Source organism: Agelaius phoeniceus, chromosome 2 (assembly GCF_051311805.1).
Source record: "Agelaius phoeniceus isolate bAgePho1 chromosome 2, bAgePho1.hap1, whole genome shotgun sequence".
Lineage (NCBI taxonomy): Eukaryota > Metazoa > Chordata > Aves > Passeriformes > Icteridae > Agelaius > Agelaius phoeniceus.
Genome location: NC_135266.1, coordinates 41,337,081 through 41,365,003, shown reverse-complemented (window position 1 = coordinate 41,365,003; position 27,923 = coordinate 41,337,081). Strand labels below are relative to the sequence as shown.

General features: G+C 42.0%; 1 protein-coding gene across 1 annotated transcript in view; it reads right to left on the bottom strand.

The window, feature by feature from the left end:
• Positions 1-6,155: 6,155 nt before the first annotated feature.
• The window catches only part of LOC129134691 (2-oxoglutarate receptor 1), a 36,859-nt gene continuing 15,091 nt past the window's right edge, over positions 6,156-27,923 (bottom strand). Inside the window, 4 exon segments of the mRNA XM_077173552.1 lie at positions 6,156-11,923; positions 11,926-11,949; positions 11,952-12,038; positions 26,719-26,768. Of these exon segments, the coding sequence (XP_077029667.1) occupies positions 11,217-11,923; positions 11,926-11,949; positions 11,952-12,038; positions 26,719-26,728 (828 nt within the window). The 5' untranslated portion in view covers positions 26,729-26,768 and the 3' untranslated portion in view covers positions 6,156-11,216.

Below are 27,923 nucleotides of genomic sequence, written 5' to 3'. Positions count from 1 at the left end.
TTTCTGAACTTCTGTTCTGCTCCCTGTCCAGCAGGTCCTCCTCCTTCTCTAAGTGCTGTATTGGAGCAGACATGCCATCCCAGGAGACACATTACAAAAGCAGTAGGGTTAATCATCCTACCTGGAAGCCTGTGCCTTATTTCTACACTCTGTAGAAATATAGAACTATAGAAATATAGAAAAATAGAATCCTGTGCCTATTTCTACACCCATTCTGCTGTTTGCCCTTTTCACAACAGCAGAGGACATCTGACTGATGTTCAGCTTGTGTCCTGAGCAGCCATTTGATTCTTTATGCAGTACTGCAGCCTAAGCAGATAGTCCAGTTTGTAGAGTTTTGATTAATCTCCAAACATAAATTCTGCATTTGTCCTCATTGTATTGCATTCTGTTTTTTTCTAGACCATTTCTCCATGTTCTGTAAATTGCTTTGAATCCAATGCTGTCTACCAGAAAGCCTGGAGTCCCCTCACTTGTCATTGGCATGCTTAAAGGGTATACTTTCTACTCCATTGCCCAAATTGCTAGTGAATATAATAAGGGTGAGCTCACTGCATAATCTGAACTTGGATGGAAAATTTTATCATGGTAAATATCCTAGAGCTGAGCCTTGCACTTCTCTCCTAGAAACTCACATCAGTATTATCTGTGCCTGGAGTAGCAGCCTAGCCACAGCTCCCAGTAGTGCTGGCTTTTGTGCAAATCTGAGAAAAGGAGCAAATTTTGCTTCTCAAAAATACCAAGTTTTGTGTCTATTCTGCCCTCTTACAGAACATTTCAGATGGAAACCTGCTCCATGCCAAGAAAGCAGCTGGATTCTGCTGGACCATCCTGATGGAGGATGCAGCAGACCTGTCCATCGTCAGCTCTCTGTCTGGGGCTGCTTGGTTACCTGGGGGGGCTAACCTGTATTCTGCCTACTTGGTTTCTATCAACTTCTTTTATAGACTAAAGACATCCAAATGAAACTTTTTGATTCTGTTGGTTCAACAGTTTGCAGGGAAGTAGCATTCTGTCAGAAGTTGTTTGATTAGCTGAAAGCAACAGGTCTCATTTCTTCCCAGATAAAATAGATACTGAGACAGTCAATCCTAATTCAGGGGTCAAATGAACCTCTCATCTTGGGCAGAGCAATTTCTTTCCTAATACACTCCCTTAGTACACATACACAGATAACTTTCAGCACTATCATGGCAGCAGCTGGACTGAGCTGAAGTCTCCAGGACAACGGGGAGAAATTGCTGATCACTTTGGTACCAGCCTAGATGGAGAACAATTTTAGAATCATTTAGGTTGGAAAAGACCTTTCAGATCATAAAGACCAACAGTTTACCAGGCATTGCCAAGTCCATCACTAAACCATCTATACACATCTTTTAAATACCTCCAGGAATGGTGATTCCACCACTTCCCTGGGCAGCCTGTTCCAGTGCTTGACAACCCTTTTGGAGAAGGAATTTTTCCTAGCATCCAGTCAAAGCCTCTCCTGGCACAATTTGAGGCCATTTCCTCTCCTCCTATCACTTGTTACGTGGGAGAAGAGGCTGACCCCCACCTCACTACACTCTCTTTTAAGGGAATTGTAGAAACTGAGCCTCCCTTCCTCCAGGTGAAACAATCCCAGCTCCCTCAGCTGCTCCTTGTTGATGACAAGACCTAGGCTGATACCCCCCTAAACACCTTCTCCTAGAGGAGCAATCCATGTCTGTGGGATTTGTTGTATTTCCCTGAACCCAGGGGGGAATTTGGATGGGTACTTTTACATGCACAGATACAGATCTCCCTTGGCCTGTGTGTATGTGTGTGAATTGATGATGATATGGATGTTGTGAATTTTGGGATTCTATAATTAAGTCACTGTTATAACTGTAGAAAATCCTATGGAATCACTTTATAAATGCTACTTGATGTAGCATTTCACCAGATATATTCTCCCTCAAATATCTGCTTGGGAGCAATGGTGTGGAAACTTGTGTTGATGAGATGGTGCATTTCATGGACCCCAGGAAGACAGGAACAGAAGACTTTCTCTACAGCTGAGGCCAGGTGTGTGGTTTTAGCTTTGTAAGCCAATTGAAGAGCCTTCAATATCTACAAAATCCTCACCAAAAAAAATGGAAAAGAGCGTCCCACAATAATGGTCACCTCTCTCTCTCTTTTGATATCTTTAATTCACACAAGAAAAGGAAATTTTGTACAAAATTTAACATCAACTGCTACCCTGAGGCAGCTACTTGGGGAAAGAGCACATCTGCTGAGATCCATCTGCTCTTTACCAAATCCAGCTTCTTGACTCCCTAAAAGGGAGATTTGTTTTCACTTTTCACCTCATATCACAAACTTTTGTATAGCAATAACGCTTTCTTCCATAAAATATTCTTTATTTTTTCAGAATGACGAAGACAGGAGATTTTTGCATGAGATGTGCATTATTTGAAGTGATTCTTATAGTTACCATGGCAAGGACAGGTGAAAGAGGAATTGATAACCTCTTATGTGAAGAGAATTATGGGAATGTGAAACAGAGTAGTAGATACCAAATGCAGCCCTGCTTCAGATTGCAGATTCCTCTCCTCAGCCCTTGCCAGCATCCCTCAGACCCATCATTCACACCCTACAGTACAGATAGAGAATATATCATTTAACCTCAATTGGCATGGCTGTATTTCAGGATTAATACTTCCTCCTTTGCTCCCAATACTGTGCTGGGAGAATCTTTGCCATGGATTCAGGTGCCTTATTGCAGTGCAAACCTGTCTGACTGCCCAAAGAGCTCCTCTCTTTGGCTCACTAGGGCCACAAAAGTAACCCTTCTCTGGGCACATTTCCAGTTTAGCCCTTTGATGTGACAAGTGATGAGACTGCTGCCTGTAGTGGCACCCAGTTTCAGCAGCTAACATAGCTGGAGAGAGAATTGCTGCCACCCACAAGACTGTGTGGGACCAGGGGATGGGACCCATTCAGAGCAGAAGGGCAACAGAGGTTTTCCTTTCAAAAGCCCACACCTTTTTAGGGGCCAGATGAGATAAATGCAGTGCTTGTGCCAGCAAACACTGCCATGCTGGTCTTCTGAAGTCCAGTTACTTCAGCCTTTAAATATCCTAGCTGTGGGAGGAATCCCAGCTGCAGGAATGCCTCTGAGAACTCTGCTGCTTTGCTGGACCTTCTTCTTCTTCTTTGGTTCTTACCTCTGCCAGCACAAACAAGTTATGTTTCAGAAGACTGAAGCAAATCTTTCCTTATCATTCAAAAAAAGTCATTTAGCTCACAGAGGTGATGCTTCAGGGTCTTAGGAAATCTTTGTTGATCTGGAACTAAATAAATAAACAAACTCAGAAAATAAGCTCTGAATTGTTTTAGCTTTCCTAGAACTGGCTTGTTGAATCAGTGTGAAAACTTGCTTTGGAGTGGTCAGCTATGTGGTGAGAAAACCTTTTCACAGTGCCCTTATCTGCAGTGCAGGGAGCTCCCTGAGAGAGCCAATCTCACCTGGAAAGGAGCTGCTCTTTCAGGGAGAGCAGGAGAGGGAGATGTGTTGATGCCTGCAGCCATAGTTCCCCTCCTGCAGCAAGGTTCAGAGAAACCTGTCTGCATTTCAGCAATGGAGAAATGTGTGAGGAGAAAACACAAGCCATCATTACCTGCAATAGTAGACTGTCAATAATAAAAGAGAGAGAGAAATACACCATTTGATGTTTCTGGCTAGGCCATCAGGAGGGGGGTAAATTCACTCCCAAAGTGGATAAACTCTAATTCCCTTTATTTCCTTTCTAAATATTTGAAATTCTTAATTGCCTGCTATCAGTGTTTGTAAGACAACATCTGCAGGGCTAAAACCAGCTGTATTTCTGAAAATCACAAATCTATATTTTCTGTAAATCTGATTTACAGCTTACATATTTGTAACAACATAGCCACTCTAGCTATATTTGATTTAAAAGCATAAAGCAGAGATTATGTTTCTTTAGAGAAATTTGGAACAATGCTCCCACCTTGCTCTTGCAGCTGGTATAAACATATTCTTGCTTTTCCTACTCTTTGCTGCTTCTCAAGCACAGATTTGCTTTTCCAAATCAGATACTGCTTTGCAGCATACTCTACGCTTTTCCACAGCGATCCTTTTACTGGAAAAGTTTTGTCTACCCTCTAGTGGGAATTTTAATTATTACACCAGCAGATCCCAGCTCTAGAGAAGGGTGGAGTCCCTTGGGCACAGCCTGGAATTACTGCATGGCCAGTCTTCCCAGTGTTCCCAGAAAAGACAATGCCCCATTCCTGTCTTTCTCTTCCCCTAGTGAGATGCAGGTTTGCATTTTGGCAAAAAGGATGGGGACTATGTTTGCTGGGATTTTGTGATGGTAGAGGGACAGGTTAGTTTTTGACTGGCATTCATGGACAAGTATCTAGCTCTGATAAGCAAGTTATTCATGCTGAGTCAAAGTAAGGATGGAAATTTAGAAGACATATGATAAATCTACATCTTAATTCCATTTGCTCTTCTCACAGCAGAAGAAAAGTTCTGAAGGCAGAGCATGGATGTGGGTTAGTGTCTCCAGGGAGAGGGCCTGGCCCAGCTCTGAGGAATGATAGCAGGACCCATGTGCTCTCCCAGAGCTGGCACACATGCATGGCCAGCAGTGGCACCCTTCCCTTGGGTGAAGGCAGCTGGCTAATTGTGGAACCTATTTCTGACCTTTGCACCCCACAAAGAACAACCTCCCAACCCGTGGTGCCACGCACACATTTCAGCCAGAAAGGTTTCCCTGTGTACTGCTAATATTTTGTGGACTGCTAATATTTTTATTAGCAGTATTTTTTTAATATTTTCCTGTTGAAACAAGGATAAGTGCTTCAATTGCAGTAAATAGGAGACCCCTGCAAATTAGAAAACATTTGATAGAAACCTGTAAATGGGATGGATACAGCTATTAGTTACTGGCTCTTGGCTAAGGTCACACACAGTGGTAGTCAATCAGCTTTGGTGAGCTGGTTCCCCAAAATCTTCTCTGAAAGAAAATAGGAGTGCTCCTTCCACAGAGTATGATGTTGGGGATGAAGTAGGGCCTGAGTAGTGCAGACACTGCTCTAACTCAACTTTTATTACTGAAGTGCCACCACTGAGCAATCGAGACTCCCTTGAAAATCTTTCCCTAAGCCTAAAATGCACTTTGTAAAAGCTCTGGGCTGAGAAGTGATCTCTTCCCCACTTGGCTGCTAATTTGCTTTGTGACTGGAGGCAAGTCACTTAACTCCCCTGTGCTTCAGTTTCATCACCTGTAAAATAGGGATGATATATAAATATCTCAGAGCAGCTTACTAGCAGAAAGGTAATGTGAGGAAACTCCTCTAGGCAGGTGCTGCTGCCTTGTCTGTTAAGATAACTTTCTGTTGATAAAAAACATCATGAATTGAAGGGAAAAGAAAATTTCCCAAAAGATTTATGCTTGAAATTGTTGCGTAGTGCATTTGTGTGCCACTGTCTGCCAGGTCTTCTTCATTGCTGAGGCCATAAGTGATGGGCCAGCCTGGCTCACTCAGTGGAAAATTGTCCCTTTGGGATCATTTGGGAACTGGAAATAAATCCACCCATAATGCTTTCCTGCTTTGTGCCAAGCTGCCTCCTTTTTTCCCCCAGCTTTACAGATCTGTAAGCAGAGCAGAGCTGGAGTTTTTACCTTGGATACCCTTTGAGGCACCTACAGAGAAGGTGTTTACTGTCCCTGCAAGCTGCAGGTCCAGGGCATCACTTTGCACAGTAGCTGGTGCCATGAAAGTCCTTGAAAATTAGAGGAGAGATGTGTGAATATCACAGGGTGTTCTCAGGGTAATACCAAATCACTTTGTCATAGATCTGCCAGGAAAGCACCAATTCTGCACAGGAGTTGTCTTGGAAAGGTCCTGGGATTCAGCCACTCATCTTGTGCCATTCAGGGGAAATGGGAACCACAAAGGTTTTGGCAGAAATGCTAGAAGGGACAAAATCAATTTCCTAATCACTTTTCCAGAAAACTGATGGCTCTTAAACAACTGAATGTGTCTTAAGCTGGGTGTAGTGAAGGGAAAGATGGAGTAACCTGCTATCAGGTTTGTTGGCCTGGGTAGCAGGGATCATCCTGGAAATACAACTGGGTTTTAAAAAAACACATAAAGGAAGATTTCTCAAGGAACTATATATTCTTGCTTGTTTTATTAGCATTCAGTATGGCATTAGACATTTGTGTGCAAAGTTGCATTTTTTTCTGCTTCACCTCATCTTCTTGCACTATTTTACAAAATAGAAGGAAATTAATAAAGTTATATGAAAATTACACTTTTCTTTTTTTCAATAAACAAACACAGAAACTCAGAAATTTTGTTTTTCTTTTAAGAGTGGAGAGCATCACTGGTACTATAGCTTCCAGGCAACCATCTCTCTTTTGGTTTAGAAATCAGTGATATCAACCCTTTTGGGGAGTAAAGAAACCAAGGAGTAATCTTAGAAGGTAACACACCTTATAATTCAAGTGCCTTTTAAGGTTCCAGCAAGGATGAATCAAACATAGTGTGCCTTATACTTGCCTGCAGCAGCTCTGAAAAATCATTTTTCTTCTGTGTATTTAAAAAAATCAGCATTTCAGCTTTAAATTTTGTTTTGGAAATATATGAATCTTGGTTTACCAACTTTAATTGTCTCCTTCTCCTTTTCTCCAAAGTACAGCTCTGACTGAAAGTGGGAATGCAACTTTTTCTCCTGCTTTAGGAGGCATCCAACTCACTCTGCCCTCTACCCCAGCACTCTGTGGGCTAGGGCATCAAGTCAGAAAGACACCTCAGTTAGAAATACTGCTCTCTTCCAGGTGCTATTTTAAAAACAGGCCTTGAAATACATTTTCTTTAGTATAAATGGGTTTTCCACCTTCTTGACTCAATTGTGGGGCATTTACATTGAAGTGGCATCAGCTGGCACTGTTGAATGCCTCTACTGTCACAAAACATAAGGGAGCACATGAAGTATTTTCCTTTACATCTCTACTCCTTTTCTGCTGGCAGGGAAAAGCAAACTGAATTCAGAGCTGGTAGGACCTGAACAGTGATGTGCTCAAAAAAGTCATTTGCTGCTTTAAAGTTTAGGTTCACTCAACCTGCATTTTCACAGCAGAAAATCTTGGCAGATGGAAGCAGTCATTCAAAGCTCATTTTGCTCACTTAGCCTTATCAGCAAAATGGCAGCATCCATGTGAGGTCTAAATGACTCAGTGGTGAGCCTGGCACTGCCCTGCACTAGGTGTGGTGGATCATGGCTCTGTGCAGTGTTACACTGCACAGCTGCTGCAGCAGCACCCCAGATATAAATATACATCTATATAGATATATAGATATATATATATACACACCATTACATCAGGACAAAATTGAAGCCTGCTTTCACAGCAATATCCAACACAGACATTGTCAAAGTAGACCATTTCCAAGCTGTTTTAACCTTTCTCTCCACTAGCTCTTTACCCAGCTATTCATTTTGAGGCTACATGCAGTCCTCTACACAACTCTCTCCTTAGGTGTTCTGCAGAGCAGCCAGATTAGAACAGATTTTGTGAATTCTCTTTTATGCAGGACATTACTGTCAGTATTTTTGCTCTCTGGGAGGTTTGAATATGAGGAAGGCCTTTTTGCTTTTATTTCTTTTGGGAACACAAGAATTGGGGAGAAAAGGAAAAAAAATTGCTGATTGCCTACCTGAACAAACAAAAGTAGAAAATACCTCTGCTGCAATCTGTGACAGTGCATGAGTCACTGTGAGGAATCAGGTTTGACTTGTCTACAGAAACAGTTGGCAGCTCCCAAGTTTCACCTTTAATGTCATCAGAGCTGACATTCTCTTGAGAGGTTTGCCTTGCAGAGTTGCTCTCTTGGTCCCTGTGCAGTCCCAGGCAGAGGGCAGCCTGCTGGCAGGTGCTTGAGCTGATGTGACTGTCCTTGCAGACAAACCTACCAGAGACTTCTGAGAGGAGCCTGCTCACTGGAGCATGGCAGTGGTGTGAATTAGCCTGCAATAGTGCAGTAATTTATGTAGCTATATTGTCACACTGTGTACAGAGCCTGAGAAGTGTCTCCTATTTACTGCAATTGAAGCACTTATCCTTGTTTCAGCAGTAAACCTAACAGCAGCTAAAAATAGAAGCTATCGAGCTTCACAGTAAGCAAAAGGAATGAGGTGCATGAGATAATGATCTCTCAGTCCTGCAGAGCACCTGAGCAGTCCTTGAATCCTTTAAAAGTGTCTGTGCTAAGGTTGAACTTCTCTCCTTTTCCAGACCCAGCCATGCTCCTGGGAGCCATGACTGCCCTTCCCCTGGAGGTTTTTCCCCATCAGTGTACTACAGCTCCATGACTATGCACTGATCTACTTTGGCACTTTGAAATCAGCTAGTTTAACCCAAACTAATTTAGGAGATGTGGTGGATGAGCAGATGAGGTAGGAAGAGGGCAAGCAAACAACATCTTTATTAAGGAGAGAGAGGAGGGAACAAAAAAGATAGCCCCTCTCCAAGTCACTGTGAGACTGTCATTCTTGCTGCTAGAGATGGAAAGCCTTGAACACTTCAATTTCCCAATTTTTTCCTTCAGCTGCTTCATTTTATATTGAACATGTAGTTATACTGAAGAGCTTCTGCTTGTGTGTGATAAGCTTGTCTTGGGCTAGAGAGGGAAGAGCTTCTGAGAACAAGAATTAAAAATGCTCTGACAGAGCAAAAAAGATAATTTTTAATCCACTCCTTCAGATGTATATGTGTAAGTGGTAGACACATCTTGTTCTTTTACTGATGTGGAAGAAGAGAATTTGTGCAGCATGTTTGTACTTTTTACCTATGTTGGAGAGTCGGGATGTAATGAATCTATGTCAGAAAATATTTATTTTATTTTTTTAATATTTTATTTTGTGTGAATCACCTCGTGTTGTGTAACTTTTGGGGTTGAATTAACCATGCATGTGTGAAACCAGGATGCTTGACCATGATTGATCACTACCTACTGGCAACCTGTAAAATTTGGCCTTTGACAACAGTGCAGAAGAAGAGAAATTAAACTAGAAAACATCTCAAAAGGTCTGTGGCAGTGCTTCTGAAAGACATATCTGATGGATGGTCCTTTAACAAAGTTTTAAGTATCCACGAGATATTTTAAATATCCACAAGGCATCATAAATACTATTTTTTATTTATACATCTGCTCTTTTGCTACAGCAGACACTGTCAGCCCACTGAAACTGTCAGCTCCTGTCCAGCCCATGATTCACAATATCCACAGATCTTTCTCTACAAAACTGCTACCCACAGGGGGATAGGATATAAGAAAATAAAGGTAGTATAGAAAGTAATCTTACCCCTAAGGAGTTGCAGCTGGGCCAATTATTAAAGATTAGGAGCAGGCCTGACTTTACCAGGCCACAGCTGTAGCCAATAAGAAGAAGAGTGCTATAAAAGAGTGGGTTGGGTGGTTGAGGGGAATTGGCATTAGTTGGCTGCTGTGAGAAGGAAGAGTCAGTGCTTAGAGGGGTTGCCCATGGGAAACACCGAGAAGGTATGAAACTCTTGCAATAAGGAGATAACAGTATGGAACCTTTGCAATAGAATGATAACAGCTATCTAAATAATGGTTTCTTTTTTTTTTTTTTTTTTTCCCTCCATTTGTGCTTGCACAATTCATTATTTATACTTAAGCATAAACTTTGTACCTGTTACTGTTTAGTAACAGCCTGTGTCTCTGCAGATCATAGCTGTAATTTGTCAGCTTAATTTTGTCCTCTTAGCTTCAAGTAAATATGTAATTAGAAGAGCCAGACTTTATTTCATCATCCAGTTTGATAATGAAAACACTAAATACTCCTGAACCCAGGACAGAGTGGTCAAATCCTCACTCTGTGGATCCCCCCTACTCTGATAGTAAATCACTAATACTTTGACTCTGAGCATGAACTCTGGAACTAGTAAAAGTAGTTTCCTCCAAACTGTTTCCTTAGCTTATGATAAGAGAGTCATCTCAGATAGCCAAAACTTGAGAAATTTTTTCGAGAGTTAAGATATGTGACATTCTCCTATCCTTCATGTATGAGCCTGTTAATTTGTTGTAGTAGGAAATCAGAATGATCTAGGATTATACACAGCTGATAGATTCGTAGAGGCTAGTACTCATCTATAATCATCTTTTGTAGACTAATATGATTTAATTAATTTTTTCTCAATTTTTTCAGATATGTATATATATATTTATATATACTTATATAGCCTTGTAGTCACCATGTAGGTCTGCCTCTTCTATTCCTCCCATCCTCCCCTAGGCTAAGAGATTTCTCCATTAAATTGCTCAGTGCCCTCTGATGAAGTTCATTGAACTTCTATCCAATCTGAAAACATCTGATTTATCTAGGAGCATTCTAGGTGTGCAATTCAGTGGTTTCAGCAACCATGACAATATCTGCTATGTTTTACTTAGGCTGTAATAAACAAAGCATTCCATCAGTGGCAACACTGAAATCATTCGAAGTTGTTCTCATGTCCAGACTAAGCTCTCCATGTTTCTGGAATGAATAGCAAAGCCCAGAGCTAGAGAACCCTGTGTTTACCAAATGTCTTTGCCTGAATGGTTTTAAATTTTGCCTTCAAGGTGGCTTAGTCTTGTCTTTTCCTTCCTCTTTCTTTGGTTGCTAGGAGAGGTGTATATAAAGCTGCTTCCAGGAAAGCTTTTTGACAAGTCTTCTGCTGCAGGGAGAGGGCAAAGTCAGATGCAATTCTTGCTGTCATACCAACACAACTGTCTTAGGAGCTTAGAGCACCAAAGCCATCATGGGTTTGCTGGAATTTACTTCAAGGGACTCCTTCACAACTTTAATGTGATTTCTGACTTGGTCATGTAGTTTTTGCTCCTGGATATATTTGCTCCACTTACACCTTGAAGGAGAGCACATGGCTTACTGGAAGTTGTCTCCCACTGTGACATAAAGCAACAGGTTACCACATGTGTTGAGTGGAGCTGGTGGCTGAGAGACACAGTAGGCAGAGTGTCTTCATTCTCCATGTGACAGCTGGCTGGACACAACTGTAGTTAACCTGAGCAGTTACCTAAGATTGAAAGGAAAACTTTCCAAACAATAATAGAATTGATAACATGAAGAGCAGTCTTTTTTAATGTCTTTTATGAAAAGTCTTTAATGAAAGCTTTCATTAAAAGACTGCTCCTCATGTTATCAATTCTAATATTGTTTGGAATGTTTTTCTTCCAATCTTAGGCAACAGAGCCACCCAAAAGACATGGAAGGGAAGGAAGTACACATGGAAGACCACCAAGAGGACAACAGCAAGTCTTAGAGCCTTCTGTTTGTAGCAAGCCCATATGAGGGGCCAATGGCCAAGGTGCAAATGGATGAGCCCATAGCACAGAGTCACTGTCAGTGAGGGCCAGAAGAAGGCCAGGCTGGTCAGCAGCCACCTGATTGTGCCCAGGTTTGCAGAGCTGGTCAGGTTGAGGCATGAGGACTTTGTTTTGTGTCCCTTTTGAAGAGATCAAAAAATGACAGGGCTGACAGCTTCCAGTGCCATCAACCAAATGCTTGTGCGAGCCACTGCTGTCCACCACTTCCTCTGGATGTGGGAGAACTTCATTGTGTCAAACATCACCACAAAGGCACTGAAGCAGGTGAGAAAGAGGATTCTGCTGCACAATTTGAAGGGGAAGCTGAAGCAGATGAACTTGTATGTGAATTCACCAAAAATTGAGTGTTCCCCAGTAGCACAGTAGTGCATCAGGAAGGGAAGGCCAGTGAGGTAGAGCAGGTCTGTGAGTGCCAGGTTCAGCCTGATTAGGGTGCTGGTCTTTCAAGATCTCATCTTGAAGCTGTAAACACAAATGACAATGAAATGTCCCAGGAAGCCCAGCAGAAAGACATAAAAGTCTTCAGACCAACTTCCACACAGTGCCTTTGGGAGAATCAACTTCAGTGTCTTGCTAGGTGATGGAGTTGGATAAGTTGTCATTTGTTGTGTTCATTTTTTTCTCCTGAGCTGTTAAGAAAGACAGAAATGTTTAGTGTCACTGACAGATAAGACTCCTCACTTCTCATTAAAAACAACTTAAAATCAGGTCTTTCCTTTGAGCTGCTCATCAATGCTCCTATTAAAGTGACTTTTATGGATAAGGAAAGACCTTGCTGTGTTAAGAATTGATCTTGATCTAGAGGACTTTTATCATATCTAGATACACCAAATTTTATTTTAAAATGGATATTTCCAGAAAGGGCCAACACAGGCACAATGAAGCTGTAATAGAAGGCATTTCACAGTGTTTGAGGTGTGTCCCCTAGTATACAATGTTCACTTTCTGCTCTCATCAGGGGTCAAATGGAGAAGAAGGACAGATTAGTTGTATTATGTTACTGACCAAAAGTATAGAGGGTAATTTCCAGAACATAACTGTTCCATTAAAAAAAACCCACCCCAAAAAAAGGTGGATTTTGAAGAGTTTTCAAAACTTTTTTTTTTTTTTTTTTTTTTTGCTACTTGAGTTGGTAGATTTTTTTACATTTTTCTTCTTGCTTCTTGGAAACCAGTGGTAGAGGAATATTTCATTATTTTAGTTCATTAACAAGATTGATGTTGCCAACAAATAAGTTATTTTTAGGCTTGTTGTTAGCTGCTACGTAAATTTCCGTCCCTGTAAAAACTTTAAATGGTGTTTTGCTTTGACATTAGTCTTAGATAGAAATTTTCTGAAACATCAAAATAAATCCATCCAATTTTGTAAAGCAGCCAATTGCAAGATACAATATGGGACATGAGCAGGATTCGAGGAACATAAAGACAGCCTGGTATACAGTCTCTACAGCAGAAAATAGACAGTCACTGATGCACATAGCAAATAAGTGTTAACATGGCATTCAGTAAATACATTTTCTGTGAAGAAGTGCCCTCTTCTAAAATGGAGTGTATGTTCTGCTGGAAGAAAATGAATACATCTAGAATATTTTTTTCCAGAGGAATGCAGTGTCTTATAGGATGATGCCTGTCCTCAAATTATTGTGGCCTGGATCTGTTAAAATGGATCCTACTGAATCACTGCTTCTGTTTCTTGCTTCACTCTGAATTTTCTTGCTGTAGCTTCTACCCTCACTTGTGAGATCCCACAGAAAAAGGTTGCAGGATTTGGATTCAAATTTGTGTAGAACATTTGGTTGAAACATATTTAAAATACCTTGACAACTGAAGCTGGAGCTTGAAAAGATGTATGCCAAACACTGGCAATGGTTTTTAAAGAGCAAAACAGTTTTAAACCCCTTGTCATGGCTGGGGATGGTGCAGGAGAAGTTTGGATAAATCCAGTGGTCCTACTTCACAGTTGTGCAGCAATTCCATCATTCCCAAACAAAACTGAAGCCTCTGCTGCAGCTAATGGCTAACCAGGCTGGCAGCAGCAGCTACACCCTGCCTAAGCTGTGCTGTGCTCTCGCGCTGGGAGCACCAGGGCTGTGCCCATCCTGCTGTTCCCAGTGCACAGCTAGGGAGCCAGCTGAAGGGCATGGCTGGGAGCTGCTCCCCACACCACTTCCTTTGTGCTTTTGGGAGAATTTCATTCTGTCAGCAGCTTGCTCACCACCAACCAGCGTGCTGTTGAAGCAAACCATAGGCTGGAGGGCAAATGCCTGTGATCACCAAAAGCACATCAGTGGCACTCAACCATGCAGTCCCTACTGGTGGCCACTTGCCCTCAGGGGCTTTTGGAGCCTTCACTATCCATGTGTTTCGTGTTGTGGCTGGATGCAGGTCAAGGAACTCCCTCAGAGGCCAGACCACACCCCAAGCCCTGCACTGGATATGGAAACACAAAATGGGCACAAGCATTGCAAGAAAAGCATGTGGGTGTGGGGTGTCAGTTCTGAACTGCCCTAAGGTTACAACAGGTTACAGCAGCGACCAAAGGAAGAAGACAGTGAGTCTTTGCTGTTGGCCTTGTTATTTTGCTGTCTGAATTACAAATGGAGTTTAGACAAAACTTAAATCTAATAAAGGAACAGTTTGTACTGTGGCAGATTTTATCACACTAAGTAATTGGCCATAATGGCACTTCTGCAGCCCAGGCTGAGGGCAAATGATATATGCTGTAGACACATAATGAACTTTAAATAAATTATCCAAAAGCAGAACTAGAAGGGAACTAGATTATTGAAATAGAAACCCTCTTTCAGTCTTAATGGTGGAGTCACTGCTTTATTACATGGTATTCTTTACTGTAACCAATTGATTGGAGTCACTTTAAAAAATGTTGTGATTGCATGTCTTTAATTGCAGTCACGTATAAGAGAAACTTGTCTGCTTCTGCATTGCGATAATTTAATTACAGCCTGCTGGAAATAAAAGCCAAATGGCTGCAGCCATGGCAAAGTAACCTAGTGCCTGTAATTGGACTATATTTCACACAGATGTGTTGCTGAATAAATTAAATAGAATTTGGCTCGCAGTGTTCAACTCTTCAACTGACTTAGATTTAAAAGACACAAATGATATACTTTGGGATCAAGATGTGAGCCCTCCTTATCGTTTATAATTCAGGAGATATTTTCATGCAGAAAGAGCATGTGGATTTAACTCAAGTGTTGGGCACATCTTGGGTAAGTTTAATTTGTTCCATACTTCCATCATGTTGTAACCCTTTACTTAACTCTCTCCACTTTGCCCTGCCTCCAAGTTTCTACCTCTAAATCAAAATATGCATTTTACTTATAAACCCTTAGTGTTGTCTTCTCTTCACAGTTGGTTTCTTAAGTATGTTACTCCAGCTGGCAGTTTTCTTTTAAATTCCACAGGTTTGTGCAGTGAGACTGGTTGAGAAAGCCCCCATGGGCTATCAGGCAAGCTGTGGGAACATTCTGACTGTGTTCCCAGGTTTCTGCCAGGTGAGGACAGCATGGGCTCCATGGTGATAAGTGAGAGCAGCTCTGCCCCCTCTCACCTACCTACCTGCAGACTAGCAGCCATGTCCCCAGCAGCAGGGCTGTCCTGGTGTCACCTGTCCTCCAATCTGGCCTCCAATACCTGCTTGGGACATGAGACATACCCTGTCTCACTCTCAGAATGGACTGGGACTGCCTGTACCCTGCCCAGTTGGGCTGGAGTGGTTTGCTAGGGCTGCTTCCAGCCTCAGTGAGGGAGGCAAGCCAGCAGCACCCAGGCAGTGAGAGGCAGCACCAGCTCAGTGCCTGTCTCAAGGAATACCCATCTTCCAAGTCCCAGAGCACAGGAGAGGTGGGAGATGAGGGGAAGGATGCAGAAAGAGCAGGGTTTTGAACTGGCAGGAACTTCTCTGCAGAGAGCTTGGTGGATGGTGGGATCTCAGACCAAACCCTTGCCTCTCAAGGAGAGCAGAGCTCTCCAAACTGGGAATGTGTTGTCCCTCTGCATGGATGGGTCTGACACTGAGAAGAGCAAGGACTGTGAAACCTGGGCTGAAATGGGTCTTGTGCCTGGGAGAGATATTTAAGGCCAGGTGATTGTGAGGGCAACCCAGGTGGAGGTAGGTTTTGATGGAGAAAAGGATTGCATGAATGACAGATAACTACCCTGACCATGTTACACGACTCATTCATTTTCTGCTGACTTGTCCAGAGGCCAGAGGAAAGGTTTTGAAGAGAGATCTGGAGAGGCTGGACCGATGGGCTGAAGTCAAATTTAGAAGGTTCAGTGAGTCCAAGTTCCAGGTCTTGCACTTGGGTCACAACAATCCCATACAACACTCCAGGTTTGGCCAAGAGTGGCTGGGAAACTGGTCGGCAGAAAAGGATCTGGTCAAGGGCCAGCTGACCATGATCCAGAATGTGCCATTGGCCAAGAAGGCAAAGGTCATTCTGGCCTGTATCAGCAATAGTGTGGCCAGCAGGACAGAGCAGTGATTGTTCCTCTGTACTCACCCCTGCCAAGGCCACATCTCAAGCGCTGCCTTCAGCTCTGGGCCCCTCACTGCAAGGAAGACATTGAGGAGCTGGAGTGTGTCCAGAGAAGGAACATGACCCTTACTCAGAGCAGTCTTGATATTAAGTGATGTGAGGAGTAACTGGAGAAACTGGGGGTGTTTAGTCTGCAGAAAAGGAGGCTGAGGTGGGACTTTATCACTCTCTACAACTTGTGCTCTGCAGCTGTCTGCTCTGCAGCAAGGTGGGGGTTGGCCTCTTCTCTCCCAGTGGTCAGACAAGAGGAAACGGCTTCAAGCTGTGCAGGGGAGGTTCAGGTTGGAAATTAGGAAGAATTTCTTCACTGAATGTGTGATTAGATGTTGGAATGGGCTGCCCAAGGAGGTACAGGAGTCATCATCCCTGGAGATGTTCAAGAAACAACTGGCCTTGGCACTTAGTGTTAAGCTAGTCAACATGGTGATGCTCAATCAAAGGTTGGACTCGGTGATCTTGGAGGTCTTTTCCAATCTTAACTATTCCATGATTATATGAATGAAGAAGCCTGTGTCAAACTATGTGCTCCTTTTGATTATGTTTAATAAAAATATCCAGCCTGCAGTGTGATCTGAAGTATTTTGCAGTCCCTAAATAACTAGGCAATAAAGCAGGAGAAAAACCAGTACTTCCTTGAATGTGATGACCAGCTCTCAAGAAGGGTCTGGCACAAATCCCATCTTCCTTTGGAGATGAAGAAGTGCTTATTCTTGTGTGTCTTACAACAGGGGTTTCACTGCCTGTGCAGAGTGAATTGGAGGGAGCATGGCCCACCTAGAGATTCCAGTGTAACCATGGTGTGGACCTTGAAGATTTTATGGGATTACTCCCTTTTCCAGTGTGTAGCTCTTGCTACAATGACCCTGCTGTGACCCTATTATGACAGGTAGTGATAGCACAAGGGAGAACGGCTTTTAACTGAAAGGGAGAAGGTTTAGATTAAATCTAAGGAAGAAATCCTTTACTCTGAGAGTGGTGAGACACTGGAACAGGTTGCCTAGAGAAGGTGTGGATGCCCCATCCAGTGGGGAAGTGGTCAAATCCAGGTTGAGTGGGGATCTGGTTGAGTGGGAGGTGCCCTCACGACATAGTGTTTGGAACTAGATGATCTCTAAAGGTTCCTTCCAATGCAAATAATTCTATAATCCTATGATTTTATGATTGCAGAGATGTCCTGTAACCCCAATATTTGCATGTTTTGCTTAATCTTCTCTTCAAAAGGTTTTGACTTGTGCTGACTGCTCTGCATGGACTTCCACCTTGTTTCAGAGCAGTGATCTTTAAGCTGGTTCCAGGCTTCTCCTTTTTTGGAAAGAAATCACTTTCAAAAGCATAAGCATTCCAGATTTGATTTTGATTAAATATTTGCAAACTTCTGTGAACAGGTAGGAAAGTTATTATCTTGAGAGAGAAATGTTTAGATGAGGCTGAAAAAAACTTGAATCCTTTCCAGCACTGAACTTCATCTCAGATCTCATGTGAAGGTATTATTTATTTCTCATGATGATAAGAGATGTGAACCTGGAGATATGAGCAATTATGTGCTGCATAATGTAATGATGAATCAGGCTCAAACCATTTAATAAATAAAACTTCTTAAATGGTTGCATAACTGTCCTGTTTACCTGATGCTTTCAGTATTTGCAATTTTCACATGCCATTTTTGGCTTATGTCATAAACAACCTATTCTCCTTAACTCTTTCTGGTATAAATAATGTAACATCACCTTGAGATTGAGCATTACTTTTGGATTTCTAAATTCCTGAGTAATAGGTGATATGAACGACCGTTGTCTGCAGAAAGGGTTGAAATCACTGTTTTACCATGTGACCAGGTGCCAGATGGTACTAATTTCAGTACTCTGCATCATGGAAATTGTACATGCTATAAAGAGCATATGGGGAGTCATGGAGAGGCCAAGCATGTGAAGTCAGGAGTTCCAGCTTATCCCCATACACCTGGATGAAGGACTTTCTGCATTTTACTTATGAGTTCTTGTCAATATATAGGAGATAGGGGTTTTTTTATTATTTTTCACTTCATTGTCTAAGAAACAATTTTCTGCTCTGGTATGGTATTTTGGAAGACTGGATATTGTTCTGGAATTACAATTCAAATTATATTAAAATGGCATCATTACTTGGATTCTTCATCTCAGATTTAGTGTTTGTAGTTCAGAAAAAGATTTGAAAAGTTATGAATAGCTGGAAAAGAGCTTCAGGAGTAAATGGTATACTGGGAGATGTTGCGACATGCCTTGCAAGACATTGAGGCTTTAGAGATTTTCTTTGACTAGTTTATTTGAGAGCATATTTAAACAGAAACAGGTGATAGTCGTGATCCCATTCATTGGAAGAGATTCCTGGCATCAGTGTAGCTTAAGATATGCCAGTCCAGGGTGGCAGTGAGGAACAAGTAATTCTTTGTGGGGGTGGGTAGCTACTCAAACAATTGCCTGTAGTAATATGGTACTTTACCTTTGGAATTTTTGAACCACTGTTGAGTGTCTCTTGCATAAATATTAGTACAGTCACAGAGAAACATGAGATGATATTGTCAGACAACTTTGCAGGACAGATTCATAGGGTTTGAAGGCTCTAGAAAATACAATCTAAAGGTTGTATCCCCAAGACCATGTACACTCAAGGCCATAGGATTTTAGCTCTGAATTCCCATAACTTGTATTAAGCATGGGCGTTTTTATTAGTTATTACTAGAAGGACAATTTTGATTTGAAAAGAGAGAGAGAAAATCCTCTTATTCCTTTGATATTTTTTTCTAATGGCAAATCATGCCCACAGTTGAAATCACATTTAGATTTTAGTATGACTCTCTAGTTTGTACTTTCAGCCTTTCAAGTTCTTCATGTGTGTCTCTGCTCTAAGGAGAGAGAAGCCCATTTAGCAATTGCTGTTTTGTGTTTGTGGAAATATTTAAATTTAATAATCCAATCCTCTTTCACACTTCTTCCTGATTGTTTTGTCTCTTAGGCATTCTGGGATAACATCCGACCTTCTCTACCTATTCTTCATCCTGCCACTGGCTTTGTGAGGTGGAACTTTATGTCCTGCAGCCTCCATGCTGGGTTTCTGTATCTCTGGCTGGAGCCACATCTCTGCCTGCAGTACCAGACTCACAGACACCCCAGGCACCCCCAGTGTGCATGCACCAGTCGGCTCTGCCCAAGCTGCCTCAGGACTCTGCTGAGGTGTCAGGGGTGGACTGTTCTGTACACTCCACCCTTCCAAGCCCTAACATTCTCTTGCAGCAATCCGTGAATCTTTCCTGCTTTTCTGTCTCTTTATCTGCTCATCACTAAGGTATTCCTTCTTAGTGTGACTGGAGCTCCAGCTGATGATGCTGGGCACTTTCTGCCCTGCCATGGGGGAGAGATGGGAGGAGAGATCCTTGTATCCCTGTTCCCTTGAAAATTCTAAAAACTGAGAAAATCTTCCCCTCCACCTCTTACTGGTGGGGAGATGGGAATATAAAGAGATGTACTGGGCTAGGAAACCATCACCCAGAGTGGGAAAAGCAGAAAGAAAAATTGCAATTAGTAGGGTCTAAGAATCACAAAAAACTCATGCTGATGCTGCATCAGCAGCAACAGAACAAAGAATGTATTGTGCTGCCCACTTTTATCATACAGAGCAGTGAAATTATGCAGCAAAGCAACTGCTGCCACACAAATTCAGCAAGGAAAGCCTCCATAGCATAGCCCCTTGTCAGGGTATCTCTCCTGCTTTTCAGGTATGACTGTGGTGGGCTGTGTGGTCACCAGCTTGCTGCCAAAATACAAATACCTTAAAGTGATTCAGTTGTTAGAGGTTGCCTCCTTCTGTCAGAAAATAAATGGGATGCTTCTGCTGTCATTCCAAGCAAAACCTGGTTGCTTTTTTCTCCTTGGAAAGAGATTTTCTTAAATAATTTAGTTATTTCAAATTCTTTGCTGAAATTGAGATGTTCCTTAGCATGTATTTTTACACAAATCCCATGTGATCCATTGTGTAATCTCCCTATAAACAGCTTTGAACAATTTTCATGCTGTGTGAAGAATGACTTTGAAATTACACTGTCATTATGTTTTGGGTCTCTTATCCTGAAGACTTCAAAGATGTTATCTGTCAGATTGCCAGATTTCACATTGACTGATATGAGGTTTTCAAAAGTGTTTTGGGCATCAGTGGGGGTGGATACTAATTGTCCTTGATTCCCCCAACAAATATCACCTGACTTCTTTGACCACAGGCTTCCTTCCTGCTATGTTGCTCCCCTCTTTTCCCAACAGAGAGGTTTTATACTTGCAGTTGAGAGATTTTTAAGGGTCTACCGTTGAAATGCATTCACCAGTTGTCATCAAGGCGATTTAAAACATGCACAAAACGCACACATACATTTTCATCCACACACACAGCTTTTCCTTTGGCAAAAACTTCCCTTTTCCTTTGATTCTGCACAAAATTCCCAGGGTGCAGATGTCCTGTGAGCACTGGCAGCTTAGCAGTTTTCACTGCTGAGGCACCTACACCATGTGTTCTTCCGGCTATTCATTGCCCTTCCTGCCCCGAGCACTTCCTTCCTGCCCTCAGTGGGAAACTCAGACTGCTAAAACCTGGTGGATGCCAGCACCTCTATTTCTCTCCCTTGTTGTTACATCTTTGCCCCCATGGATGTATCACTGTGACTGCAGGACTTAGCAGGGTAGATGGGTGCATGCTGGATGGATCCATGCCCTTCCTGGGCATGGCAGCTCTGCAAGTCAGATGTCGATATTCCAGGGACATAAGTCTGTTGTCAATTTATTTTTCCACATGTTTTGTAAATGTTTCTTGGAATGAAACAACAAAATCATTGAAGAATGCCAAAAATATTTGTGAGGCCTTGTACAGCGAGACAGGAAATGTTAGTCTTTGGTGTGTTTTATTTTTCTTTCTTGAAGATCTCATGCTGTGGGAAGATTAGCTCAGGCAAAAACCTAAAATTTCCATGGACTGCCTTTGCCTTTGTGTCCTTTCACTGGAAGACAAGAATAAAAGTCTTGCATATGACATCCTCATCCAGCACAGTTACCAAATACTGAGCATGTTCAGTGAAAGAGCAGATGAGGGTGCAGATCTAGGCATAATAATCACCTCTTGTGAAACATTTCTTCATCCCAAGCAGTGCCTGAGCCAGTCTGTCAGTGTCTGCATATTCTTGGTGTCTGTGTAGTCTTCACCTTGCATGCTCAGCTGGCCCAATGGTGTTTCAAAATGCCTGTGTCTTCCCTTATTGCCTCTATCACTGCCTTTTTGTGGCCAAAACCCAAAAATGTCATCCAGTCAAATTTTGTTGGAAGCATTTGGAGATCACAGTAAGAAAAACCTTTTCTCCCTCAAGACATCCAGGAGGTGGAACAGGCCAGCCACAGAGGTTGTGCAGGTGGCATCCCTGGAGATTTACAAATCTCAGCTGGACACAGTCCTGAGAAACCTGGTCTGAAATTAGTGCCAACCCTGTTTGGAGCAGACAATTGCACTGGAAGCCTCCTGATGCCCCTGCCAACCTCCTTGACTCCAGGATTTTTGCTCCTATGAAGCCTACAAGCTGTAAAAGTCAAGGGTAAGACTAAGCCATCATTTCAAGAATGAGAAGTATCTAAGTGTCCTACTGCTCCAGGAAAGACAGACCTTATAGGAAAGCTACCCTGTGTTGCATCTAATCCTTTCCACAGCTAGAGAGTTCTTATCTGTTCACTCCCTGTTTCTCATGAGGCTGCAAAACCAAAATTTTCAGCTGAAAGAGCTTAATTTTTCTGTTTTATTAGTCCTCAGCATTATGCAGTCCTTTATATTCTTTCTTAATACCTAAGATCTGGATATGCATGGCTGTGTGCATGTCTGTGTGCTGGTTATATTGAGAATTCAGATGCAGAAAGTAGCCTGTATTTAGATAGAAAATTGTATCTGGAAATTACTCATTTGACTTGACTTGGGGTCTGAAAAATATTTCTACTGTTTAATCTCATTTCTGATAAGCAAATTGTCAGGTTTGTTTTTAATGGGAAAGCTTTTTCTTCAGGTCTGCACTGTGGTATTTCAGCATAGGACAGGGCAAAGGTCACACACATGTCCATATGGAGAGACCTTGGGATCTGTTCACAGATTAGATTGTACCCATTGTCAGTATCAGAGTGCTTCAATGTATTTGATTTAATTTGATTTTCACAGCCCAGATTCTCATTCCCTGCAGATTCCTCTTCAAAATGAAAAAGGATTTGGCTCTCTAGTTACACACCCCCAACTACTGAGAGCTCCCACCTTCTTGATCAGTCAGTTGAGTTGCTAGTCCTACTGCTTTGGTCATGTGTGCCCTAGCCTTGGGAATTACAGCTCCCAATTCCATTTTTCTTCATCAACCAGAAGTCTGGGTGATTGAATAATATTTACTAAAATACTGTCTCTCATTCATTTTAACTGAGAGTACAATCTGAAAATCCGAGGGTGGAAATGAGCTAAGGCATTGGTCCCTCTCAGTGAGGATTTTGGCCAGTGGGACAGCACTGCATCCCCTCTGGGCTGCTGGTGCTGATGGACAGTAGATGTCACTCTTGCCTAGCATATAGAATCATGGAGCAGTTTGGATTGGAAGGGACCTTTAAAGGTCATCTAGCCCAAGCCCTTACAATGAGCAGGGACATCTTCAACTAGATCGGGTTACTTAAAGCCCCATTCAAACTGTCCTTGAATATTTCCAGGGATGGGCATCCACATCTTCCCTGGGCAACCTCTTGGGTTTCTCTACTGAAATGCTGTATCCTTAGTTAAGTGTGTATAGCTGTGAGGGAAGAGTGACTGATCATAATTGCTACTGAGTGAAATCTTTATTTTGAGATAAGAAAATGCCTACTTTTAGATAGAAAATGATAACTTTTATAGAATCATAGAATGTGCTTTGATTGGAAAGGACTCTCAGAGATCAGCTAGTTCCACCCCTGCCCCTGCTATGGGCAGGGACACTTTTAACCACACCAGCTTGGTCTTGAATGCTTGAGGGATGGGACATGCACAGTTTCTCTGGGCAGCCTGTTCCAGTGACTTACCACCCTCACAGTAAAGAATTTATTCTGTATATCTAATCTAAACTACCCTCCTTTGGTTTAAAGCCATTGCCCCTGGTCTTATCACTGCATGTCCTTGTAAAAAGCCCCCCTACAGCCTTCTTATAAGCCCTCTCTAAGTATTCAAAGGCTGCTATAAAGTATGCTCAGAGCCTTCCCCTTCCTAAATAGGATATTTTAACTATTCCTTGTTCTTAGTCCCTAAAGAAAGGTATATGGAATCCCTAATGAAATGTGTATTTCTGGTGTGGTTTTGGTACAGGGTTTTTTTTTGGTGGGTTGTTTTTGGTTTTTTTTGGTGGGTTTTTGTTTGTTTGTTTGTTTTTTGTTTGTTTGTTTCATTGGTTTGTTTTAGCTCTGTCTTTGAAATGTGTTTTGGGCCCCTGCTAAATCTGGTCCAAAAATCACCATTTTGATACATTAATCTGTGGAAACTTAATAGTAAATTTGGGCACTGAGAGGCTAAAGGAGAATTTCTTGGCCATCCATCTTATGTGTGAAGAACAAATTCTGTGACAGTGCCTGACAGAGGAAGGCTGCCAGCCCAAGCCATGCAGGCAAGGCCTGCTTTCCTTTCTGCTCAGCAGCTCTCTAGCAGCTGAGCAACCACTTCACAACTGCAACATCACTGTTGTCCCCCAAGCACTGGGGCTGGAGCTTTCAAAAGGCTGCAGACAAGTTCCTACATTCGAGAGTGTCAGTACATCACACTTATGTTTTAATAATGTCTTCAGAGGCCCTTTGAGACCAGTCCATTGGGAGAGCAGACAACGCACAGGAAAAATGCCTGCAAAACTGCAACCTGTGGGAGGACCTGTACTGTTTGCCTTTTTTCTCAGTAAGTTAAGAATCAGGTTCCCTAAAAAGAAAGATTAGTTGCTTTCACAGAGAGGACAACTCTCACTGTGCATCACAGTAAACTTCATTTTTTAACAATGTGGGGAAATCACAGTGATTTCTGACTTCCTCTCAAGATCTGGCTGGTGGTCTCCTATAAAAATCAGTTGCTCTCTCAAACAGTGGCCTTTCAAAGGGTTTTTCACATAAGATAATTTTCCTGATGGAAAGAAAAATCCATTGTTTGGATATAATAATTACACAAATGCTTCCATTTGTGTCTGGATCCCACGAGTTTCACTGCTAGGACCAGAAGGTGTTTCCAAAAAGAGACACCAATTTTCTTTATAATTAATGTCTTCTGTGGATATACAATTTCAAGAGAAAAGCAAAATTGAAGAATTGCACAAGTGGGACATCATTTGAGAGAGATGCTGAAGGCAAGATACTTCACAAATACACATCTGCCACAGATTGCATTCCTTCTGAATCCCACTCTATACCCACTCCAACAGAGATATTAGTCAAGCATTAAATGCTTGTTTATGGAAGAATCTTTGAAAAATGCCAGATTTATCAAATTAGCAGTGCTATTAATAACCCTGTCAGGGTTGTATGTCAGCCTGGCAGTTCTTGAATTTCTCCAGAGGAAGTCAATGTACACCTTCTTTCAGTGAGTTACATCCACCTAATCACAGATTGTGCAAAATCGTGGCAGTATGTCAAAAAAAAAGTTAAATTGTAGGCATGTGTATAAGTCTAATTAAACAAGGGGTTTGGATAATATAAAGAGAAACCTCATTAATTCAGCCATACATAGTAATTTGCAATAGTAGTTAGCTGAAAAGGATCAATTGGAAATAGGGTGCTCTCATGGGTGAGACACACTGAACAACAGCCTGTAGTGGCTCTGGATTAACTGGGGCTTATTTAAGAAACAGGAGATTTACTCTGCTTTCTGAGCCACCTGCTCCCTGGCTGACCCCAGCACTTTGGTCACAAAGTGTCCCCATCCCTCTCAGCAGGGACAAGGCACTGACTGGGGACAACCCAGCAGAAAGTCTGGGGCTGGTTTGTGCTGTGCTGCTGCTCTCCATTAACAGCCTCAGGCATTATGGGCTGCAAGCTGTCCATGGTGTCCTCCATCTTCCCCACTGCTGGGTTATGCCTTCAGGCCAGATACATGCTGCTGTTTTTCCAGACTCGCTTCTTCTTTCTGAGATTGCTACTTCACTTTGGGGGCTCCTCTCATCAGCACCAGCTCCTCTTTACATCACCTGTAGCCTCATTTTCCTGGTCTGAATAGTCCATGTGCAAAAGCACAACATGTGGTCAGTTTCCTAATTGTAGGGTTCATCTCACTTTTATTTGTTAATTGGAGGAAGTGCTGTGTTTGTCCAGTTCAGGTGGGATGAAATTTTACAACCAGCATATACCAGTTGTAGCTGTCAAGCCGCAGGAATCAACTTGAGAATTTCAGAAATTCACCCCTATGCTGACATATCTACACCCAATATTCTGCTGCCTGTTTGAATTCAGAATTATTTTTCATCTTGTTCTTGTTCTGTCAAGCACAGAAACTCAGGATACCTATTTTTTGATCCAAGATTTCACATTAGGCTTGCTGTGTTCTGAAGCCTTGCCACTAGGTGGTAATGTTTTCATCCTTGAAAAAAAAAACCAAACAACTAAACAAACAAAAACCTAGAAAACCAAAACACCCACAAACCTCCTTTGGAAGCATAGACTCAAACTTGAATTATTTCTGTGAGGCTTATATGTTTTATGAAGGGATCAGAAAAAATATGGCTGTTCTGATGTAAAGCCTTTGATTATCAGCTCATTGCACAGCCACATGCCTGTCAGGCAAACAAAAGACGTGGGAGACTTATGCTGGCCTCATGCTTTTCCTTACTGTGAGCAGAAGTTTGGCAGGACAGGAAAATTGGGCTTTATAGACATATTTTGAATGAAATATGTGATTATGAAACATTATGCAAGGGTTTCCTTTTTTATATCTCTTGAAATGGAACTATTATGCAGGGCTGTAATGCCTCTATGGATGCCATACAGTAACTATGCACATATTTACCATGCTGAAAGGCAACATTCCTGAGCTTTGTGTCTCTCTTTTAGGACATGGCAGTGAAGACTAATGAAAACAGCTGGGCTGTGCCATCTCCCACTTACAGTAATTTTCCATTCAACAGCAGCTCACAGCAAGAGTGTCAGTGAAGCTTATCCTCAAGTGCTGGGCTCAACCACTCAAGGTCTTGTGCCATCTTGTGCCAAGAAGGTTTGAGGCATTTTCCCACCACTTCATCCTCTGTTTCTTATAACATGGAGGGTACAGTATGCTCATGAGAGGCAGGATATTCAGGTTTACAACCTTGGTGACCATACCAGAAGTTAAACCCCATTTCCCAAGTGAGCACTGCAGTTTGCTGGCCGCCCACTCAGGGGGTGGCAGAAACTTTCTGCAATGCTTATGACCATAGCTACCCACTCCAGCCTGATTCTAATGTCAGATTTAAAACCTGGGGAAAGTGGTTTTGGCATGGGGAAAAAACAAACTCAGCATTTTGCCATGTTAGCTGCTTTCTCTAAAAAATATTACCCAAATCTAACAATAATAGTTCCCACAATAAAATTCATTGCTAGAAGCTCAAAAGGAAAACTCCTACAGCAATACATATGGACAGTAAAATAATTGCTGGAAAGGGCTTTTTCCTCTCTCTTTGAAACTGTTTGTGCTCCCAGTGATATGAATGCAAGAACTTTTTCTTATGTTTGCAGTCAGCCTTGCCTTACCTGCTGTCATCTACCAAAGTCTGCTCCATACCTTGCTGAGAGTGTGACAGCTGAAGGAAAAATAAGTTATACAGTGAGCCTCATGCACATATGCACTGCAGCCTTAGGGCTACACAAAGCAAAATATATTATGGTGTTGGAAAAAAAAATTTTTTTCCAAAGGTTCATCACTATGAAGTAAAAAAAAAAAAAATTATAGATACACCAAAATGTGAAAAGGCTTCTTCTTGGCTATATTCTGGTCAAATTTCAGTATGCTTCCCCTCTGACTTTGCCTAAATAATTGTTTAGAAAATAAATAAGATATGTGTACACAATATATGTGTATATTTTTGTCAGAAGACACGATGTTTCCCAGTATTTTCCTTGTTCAAGGATCAAGGACATTTCTGATTAAACAGAAATGGGCTGCCTTTCAACAGGGACCAAGACTGGCATTGTCAATGAAAGTCTATAAAATGTTACAAAAATTGAGGAACTATTACAGTGGTGCAGCTAGAAGGGAATTAACTCTTTGGTTATTTCCTGTCTTTAAAGGAGTGATTATATTACTTTTTAATGCTGACAACTGGGTAATTTCAGTCAGTGCTTTAAAATCACTTATTGAATAGTTGACCATACTCTTCAGTGGTAACTGACATTCCCAATATTAGTGTTTAATACCTTTCTTACACTGTGAGAACTTTATGTGTCATAGTTTAAAAGACTTTCCAGTGGGCTGCTGATACTGCAGTATTTTCAAGGTAAAAAGAGTGTTTACCAAAAAGATATTCTCATTTGGTTTTGTCAGCCTCATTTACCAAGCCTAGATGGAAAGCACTGAAAATTTTTTCACCAGGGCCAGGGTGGAAAACAGCCCTGGTGCAACTTAGACTTTTGGTTCTGTTAAAAGAAACAGTTAGACACTGGACTTGGACTTGCAAGTATGACACAAATAATTCATCTGTTAAAAGATATCTGTTAAAAACTTAGTCTAACGTTCCAGACAGGAAAGCAAAAAGGTGGAATCAGTGCCGAACTAAAGATTTCCCAAAGTGAGACAAGGAGTGAAATGGGTGCTAAGACTGGGAAGAGAATTGCAAGAGAGCTACCAACAAAAGCAGAGGGTGGGAAGAAAGGGAAAGGCTCGTTTCCCGCGATGCCCCGCATGTGACTGAGTGCCATGGCACAGCGAAGGCTGCGCGGCTGCCAAGGGCACGCAGTTG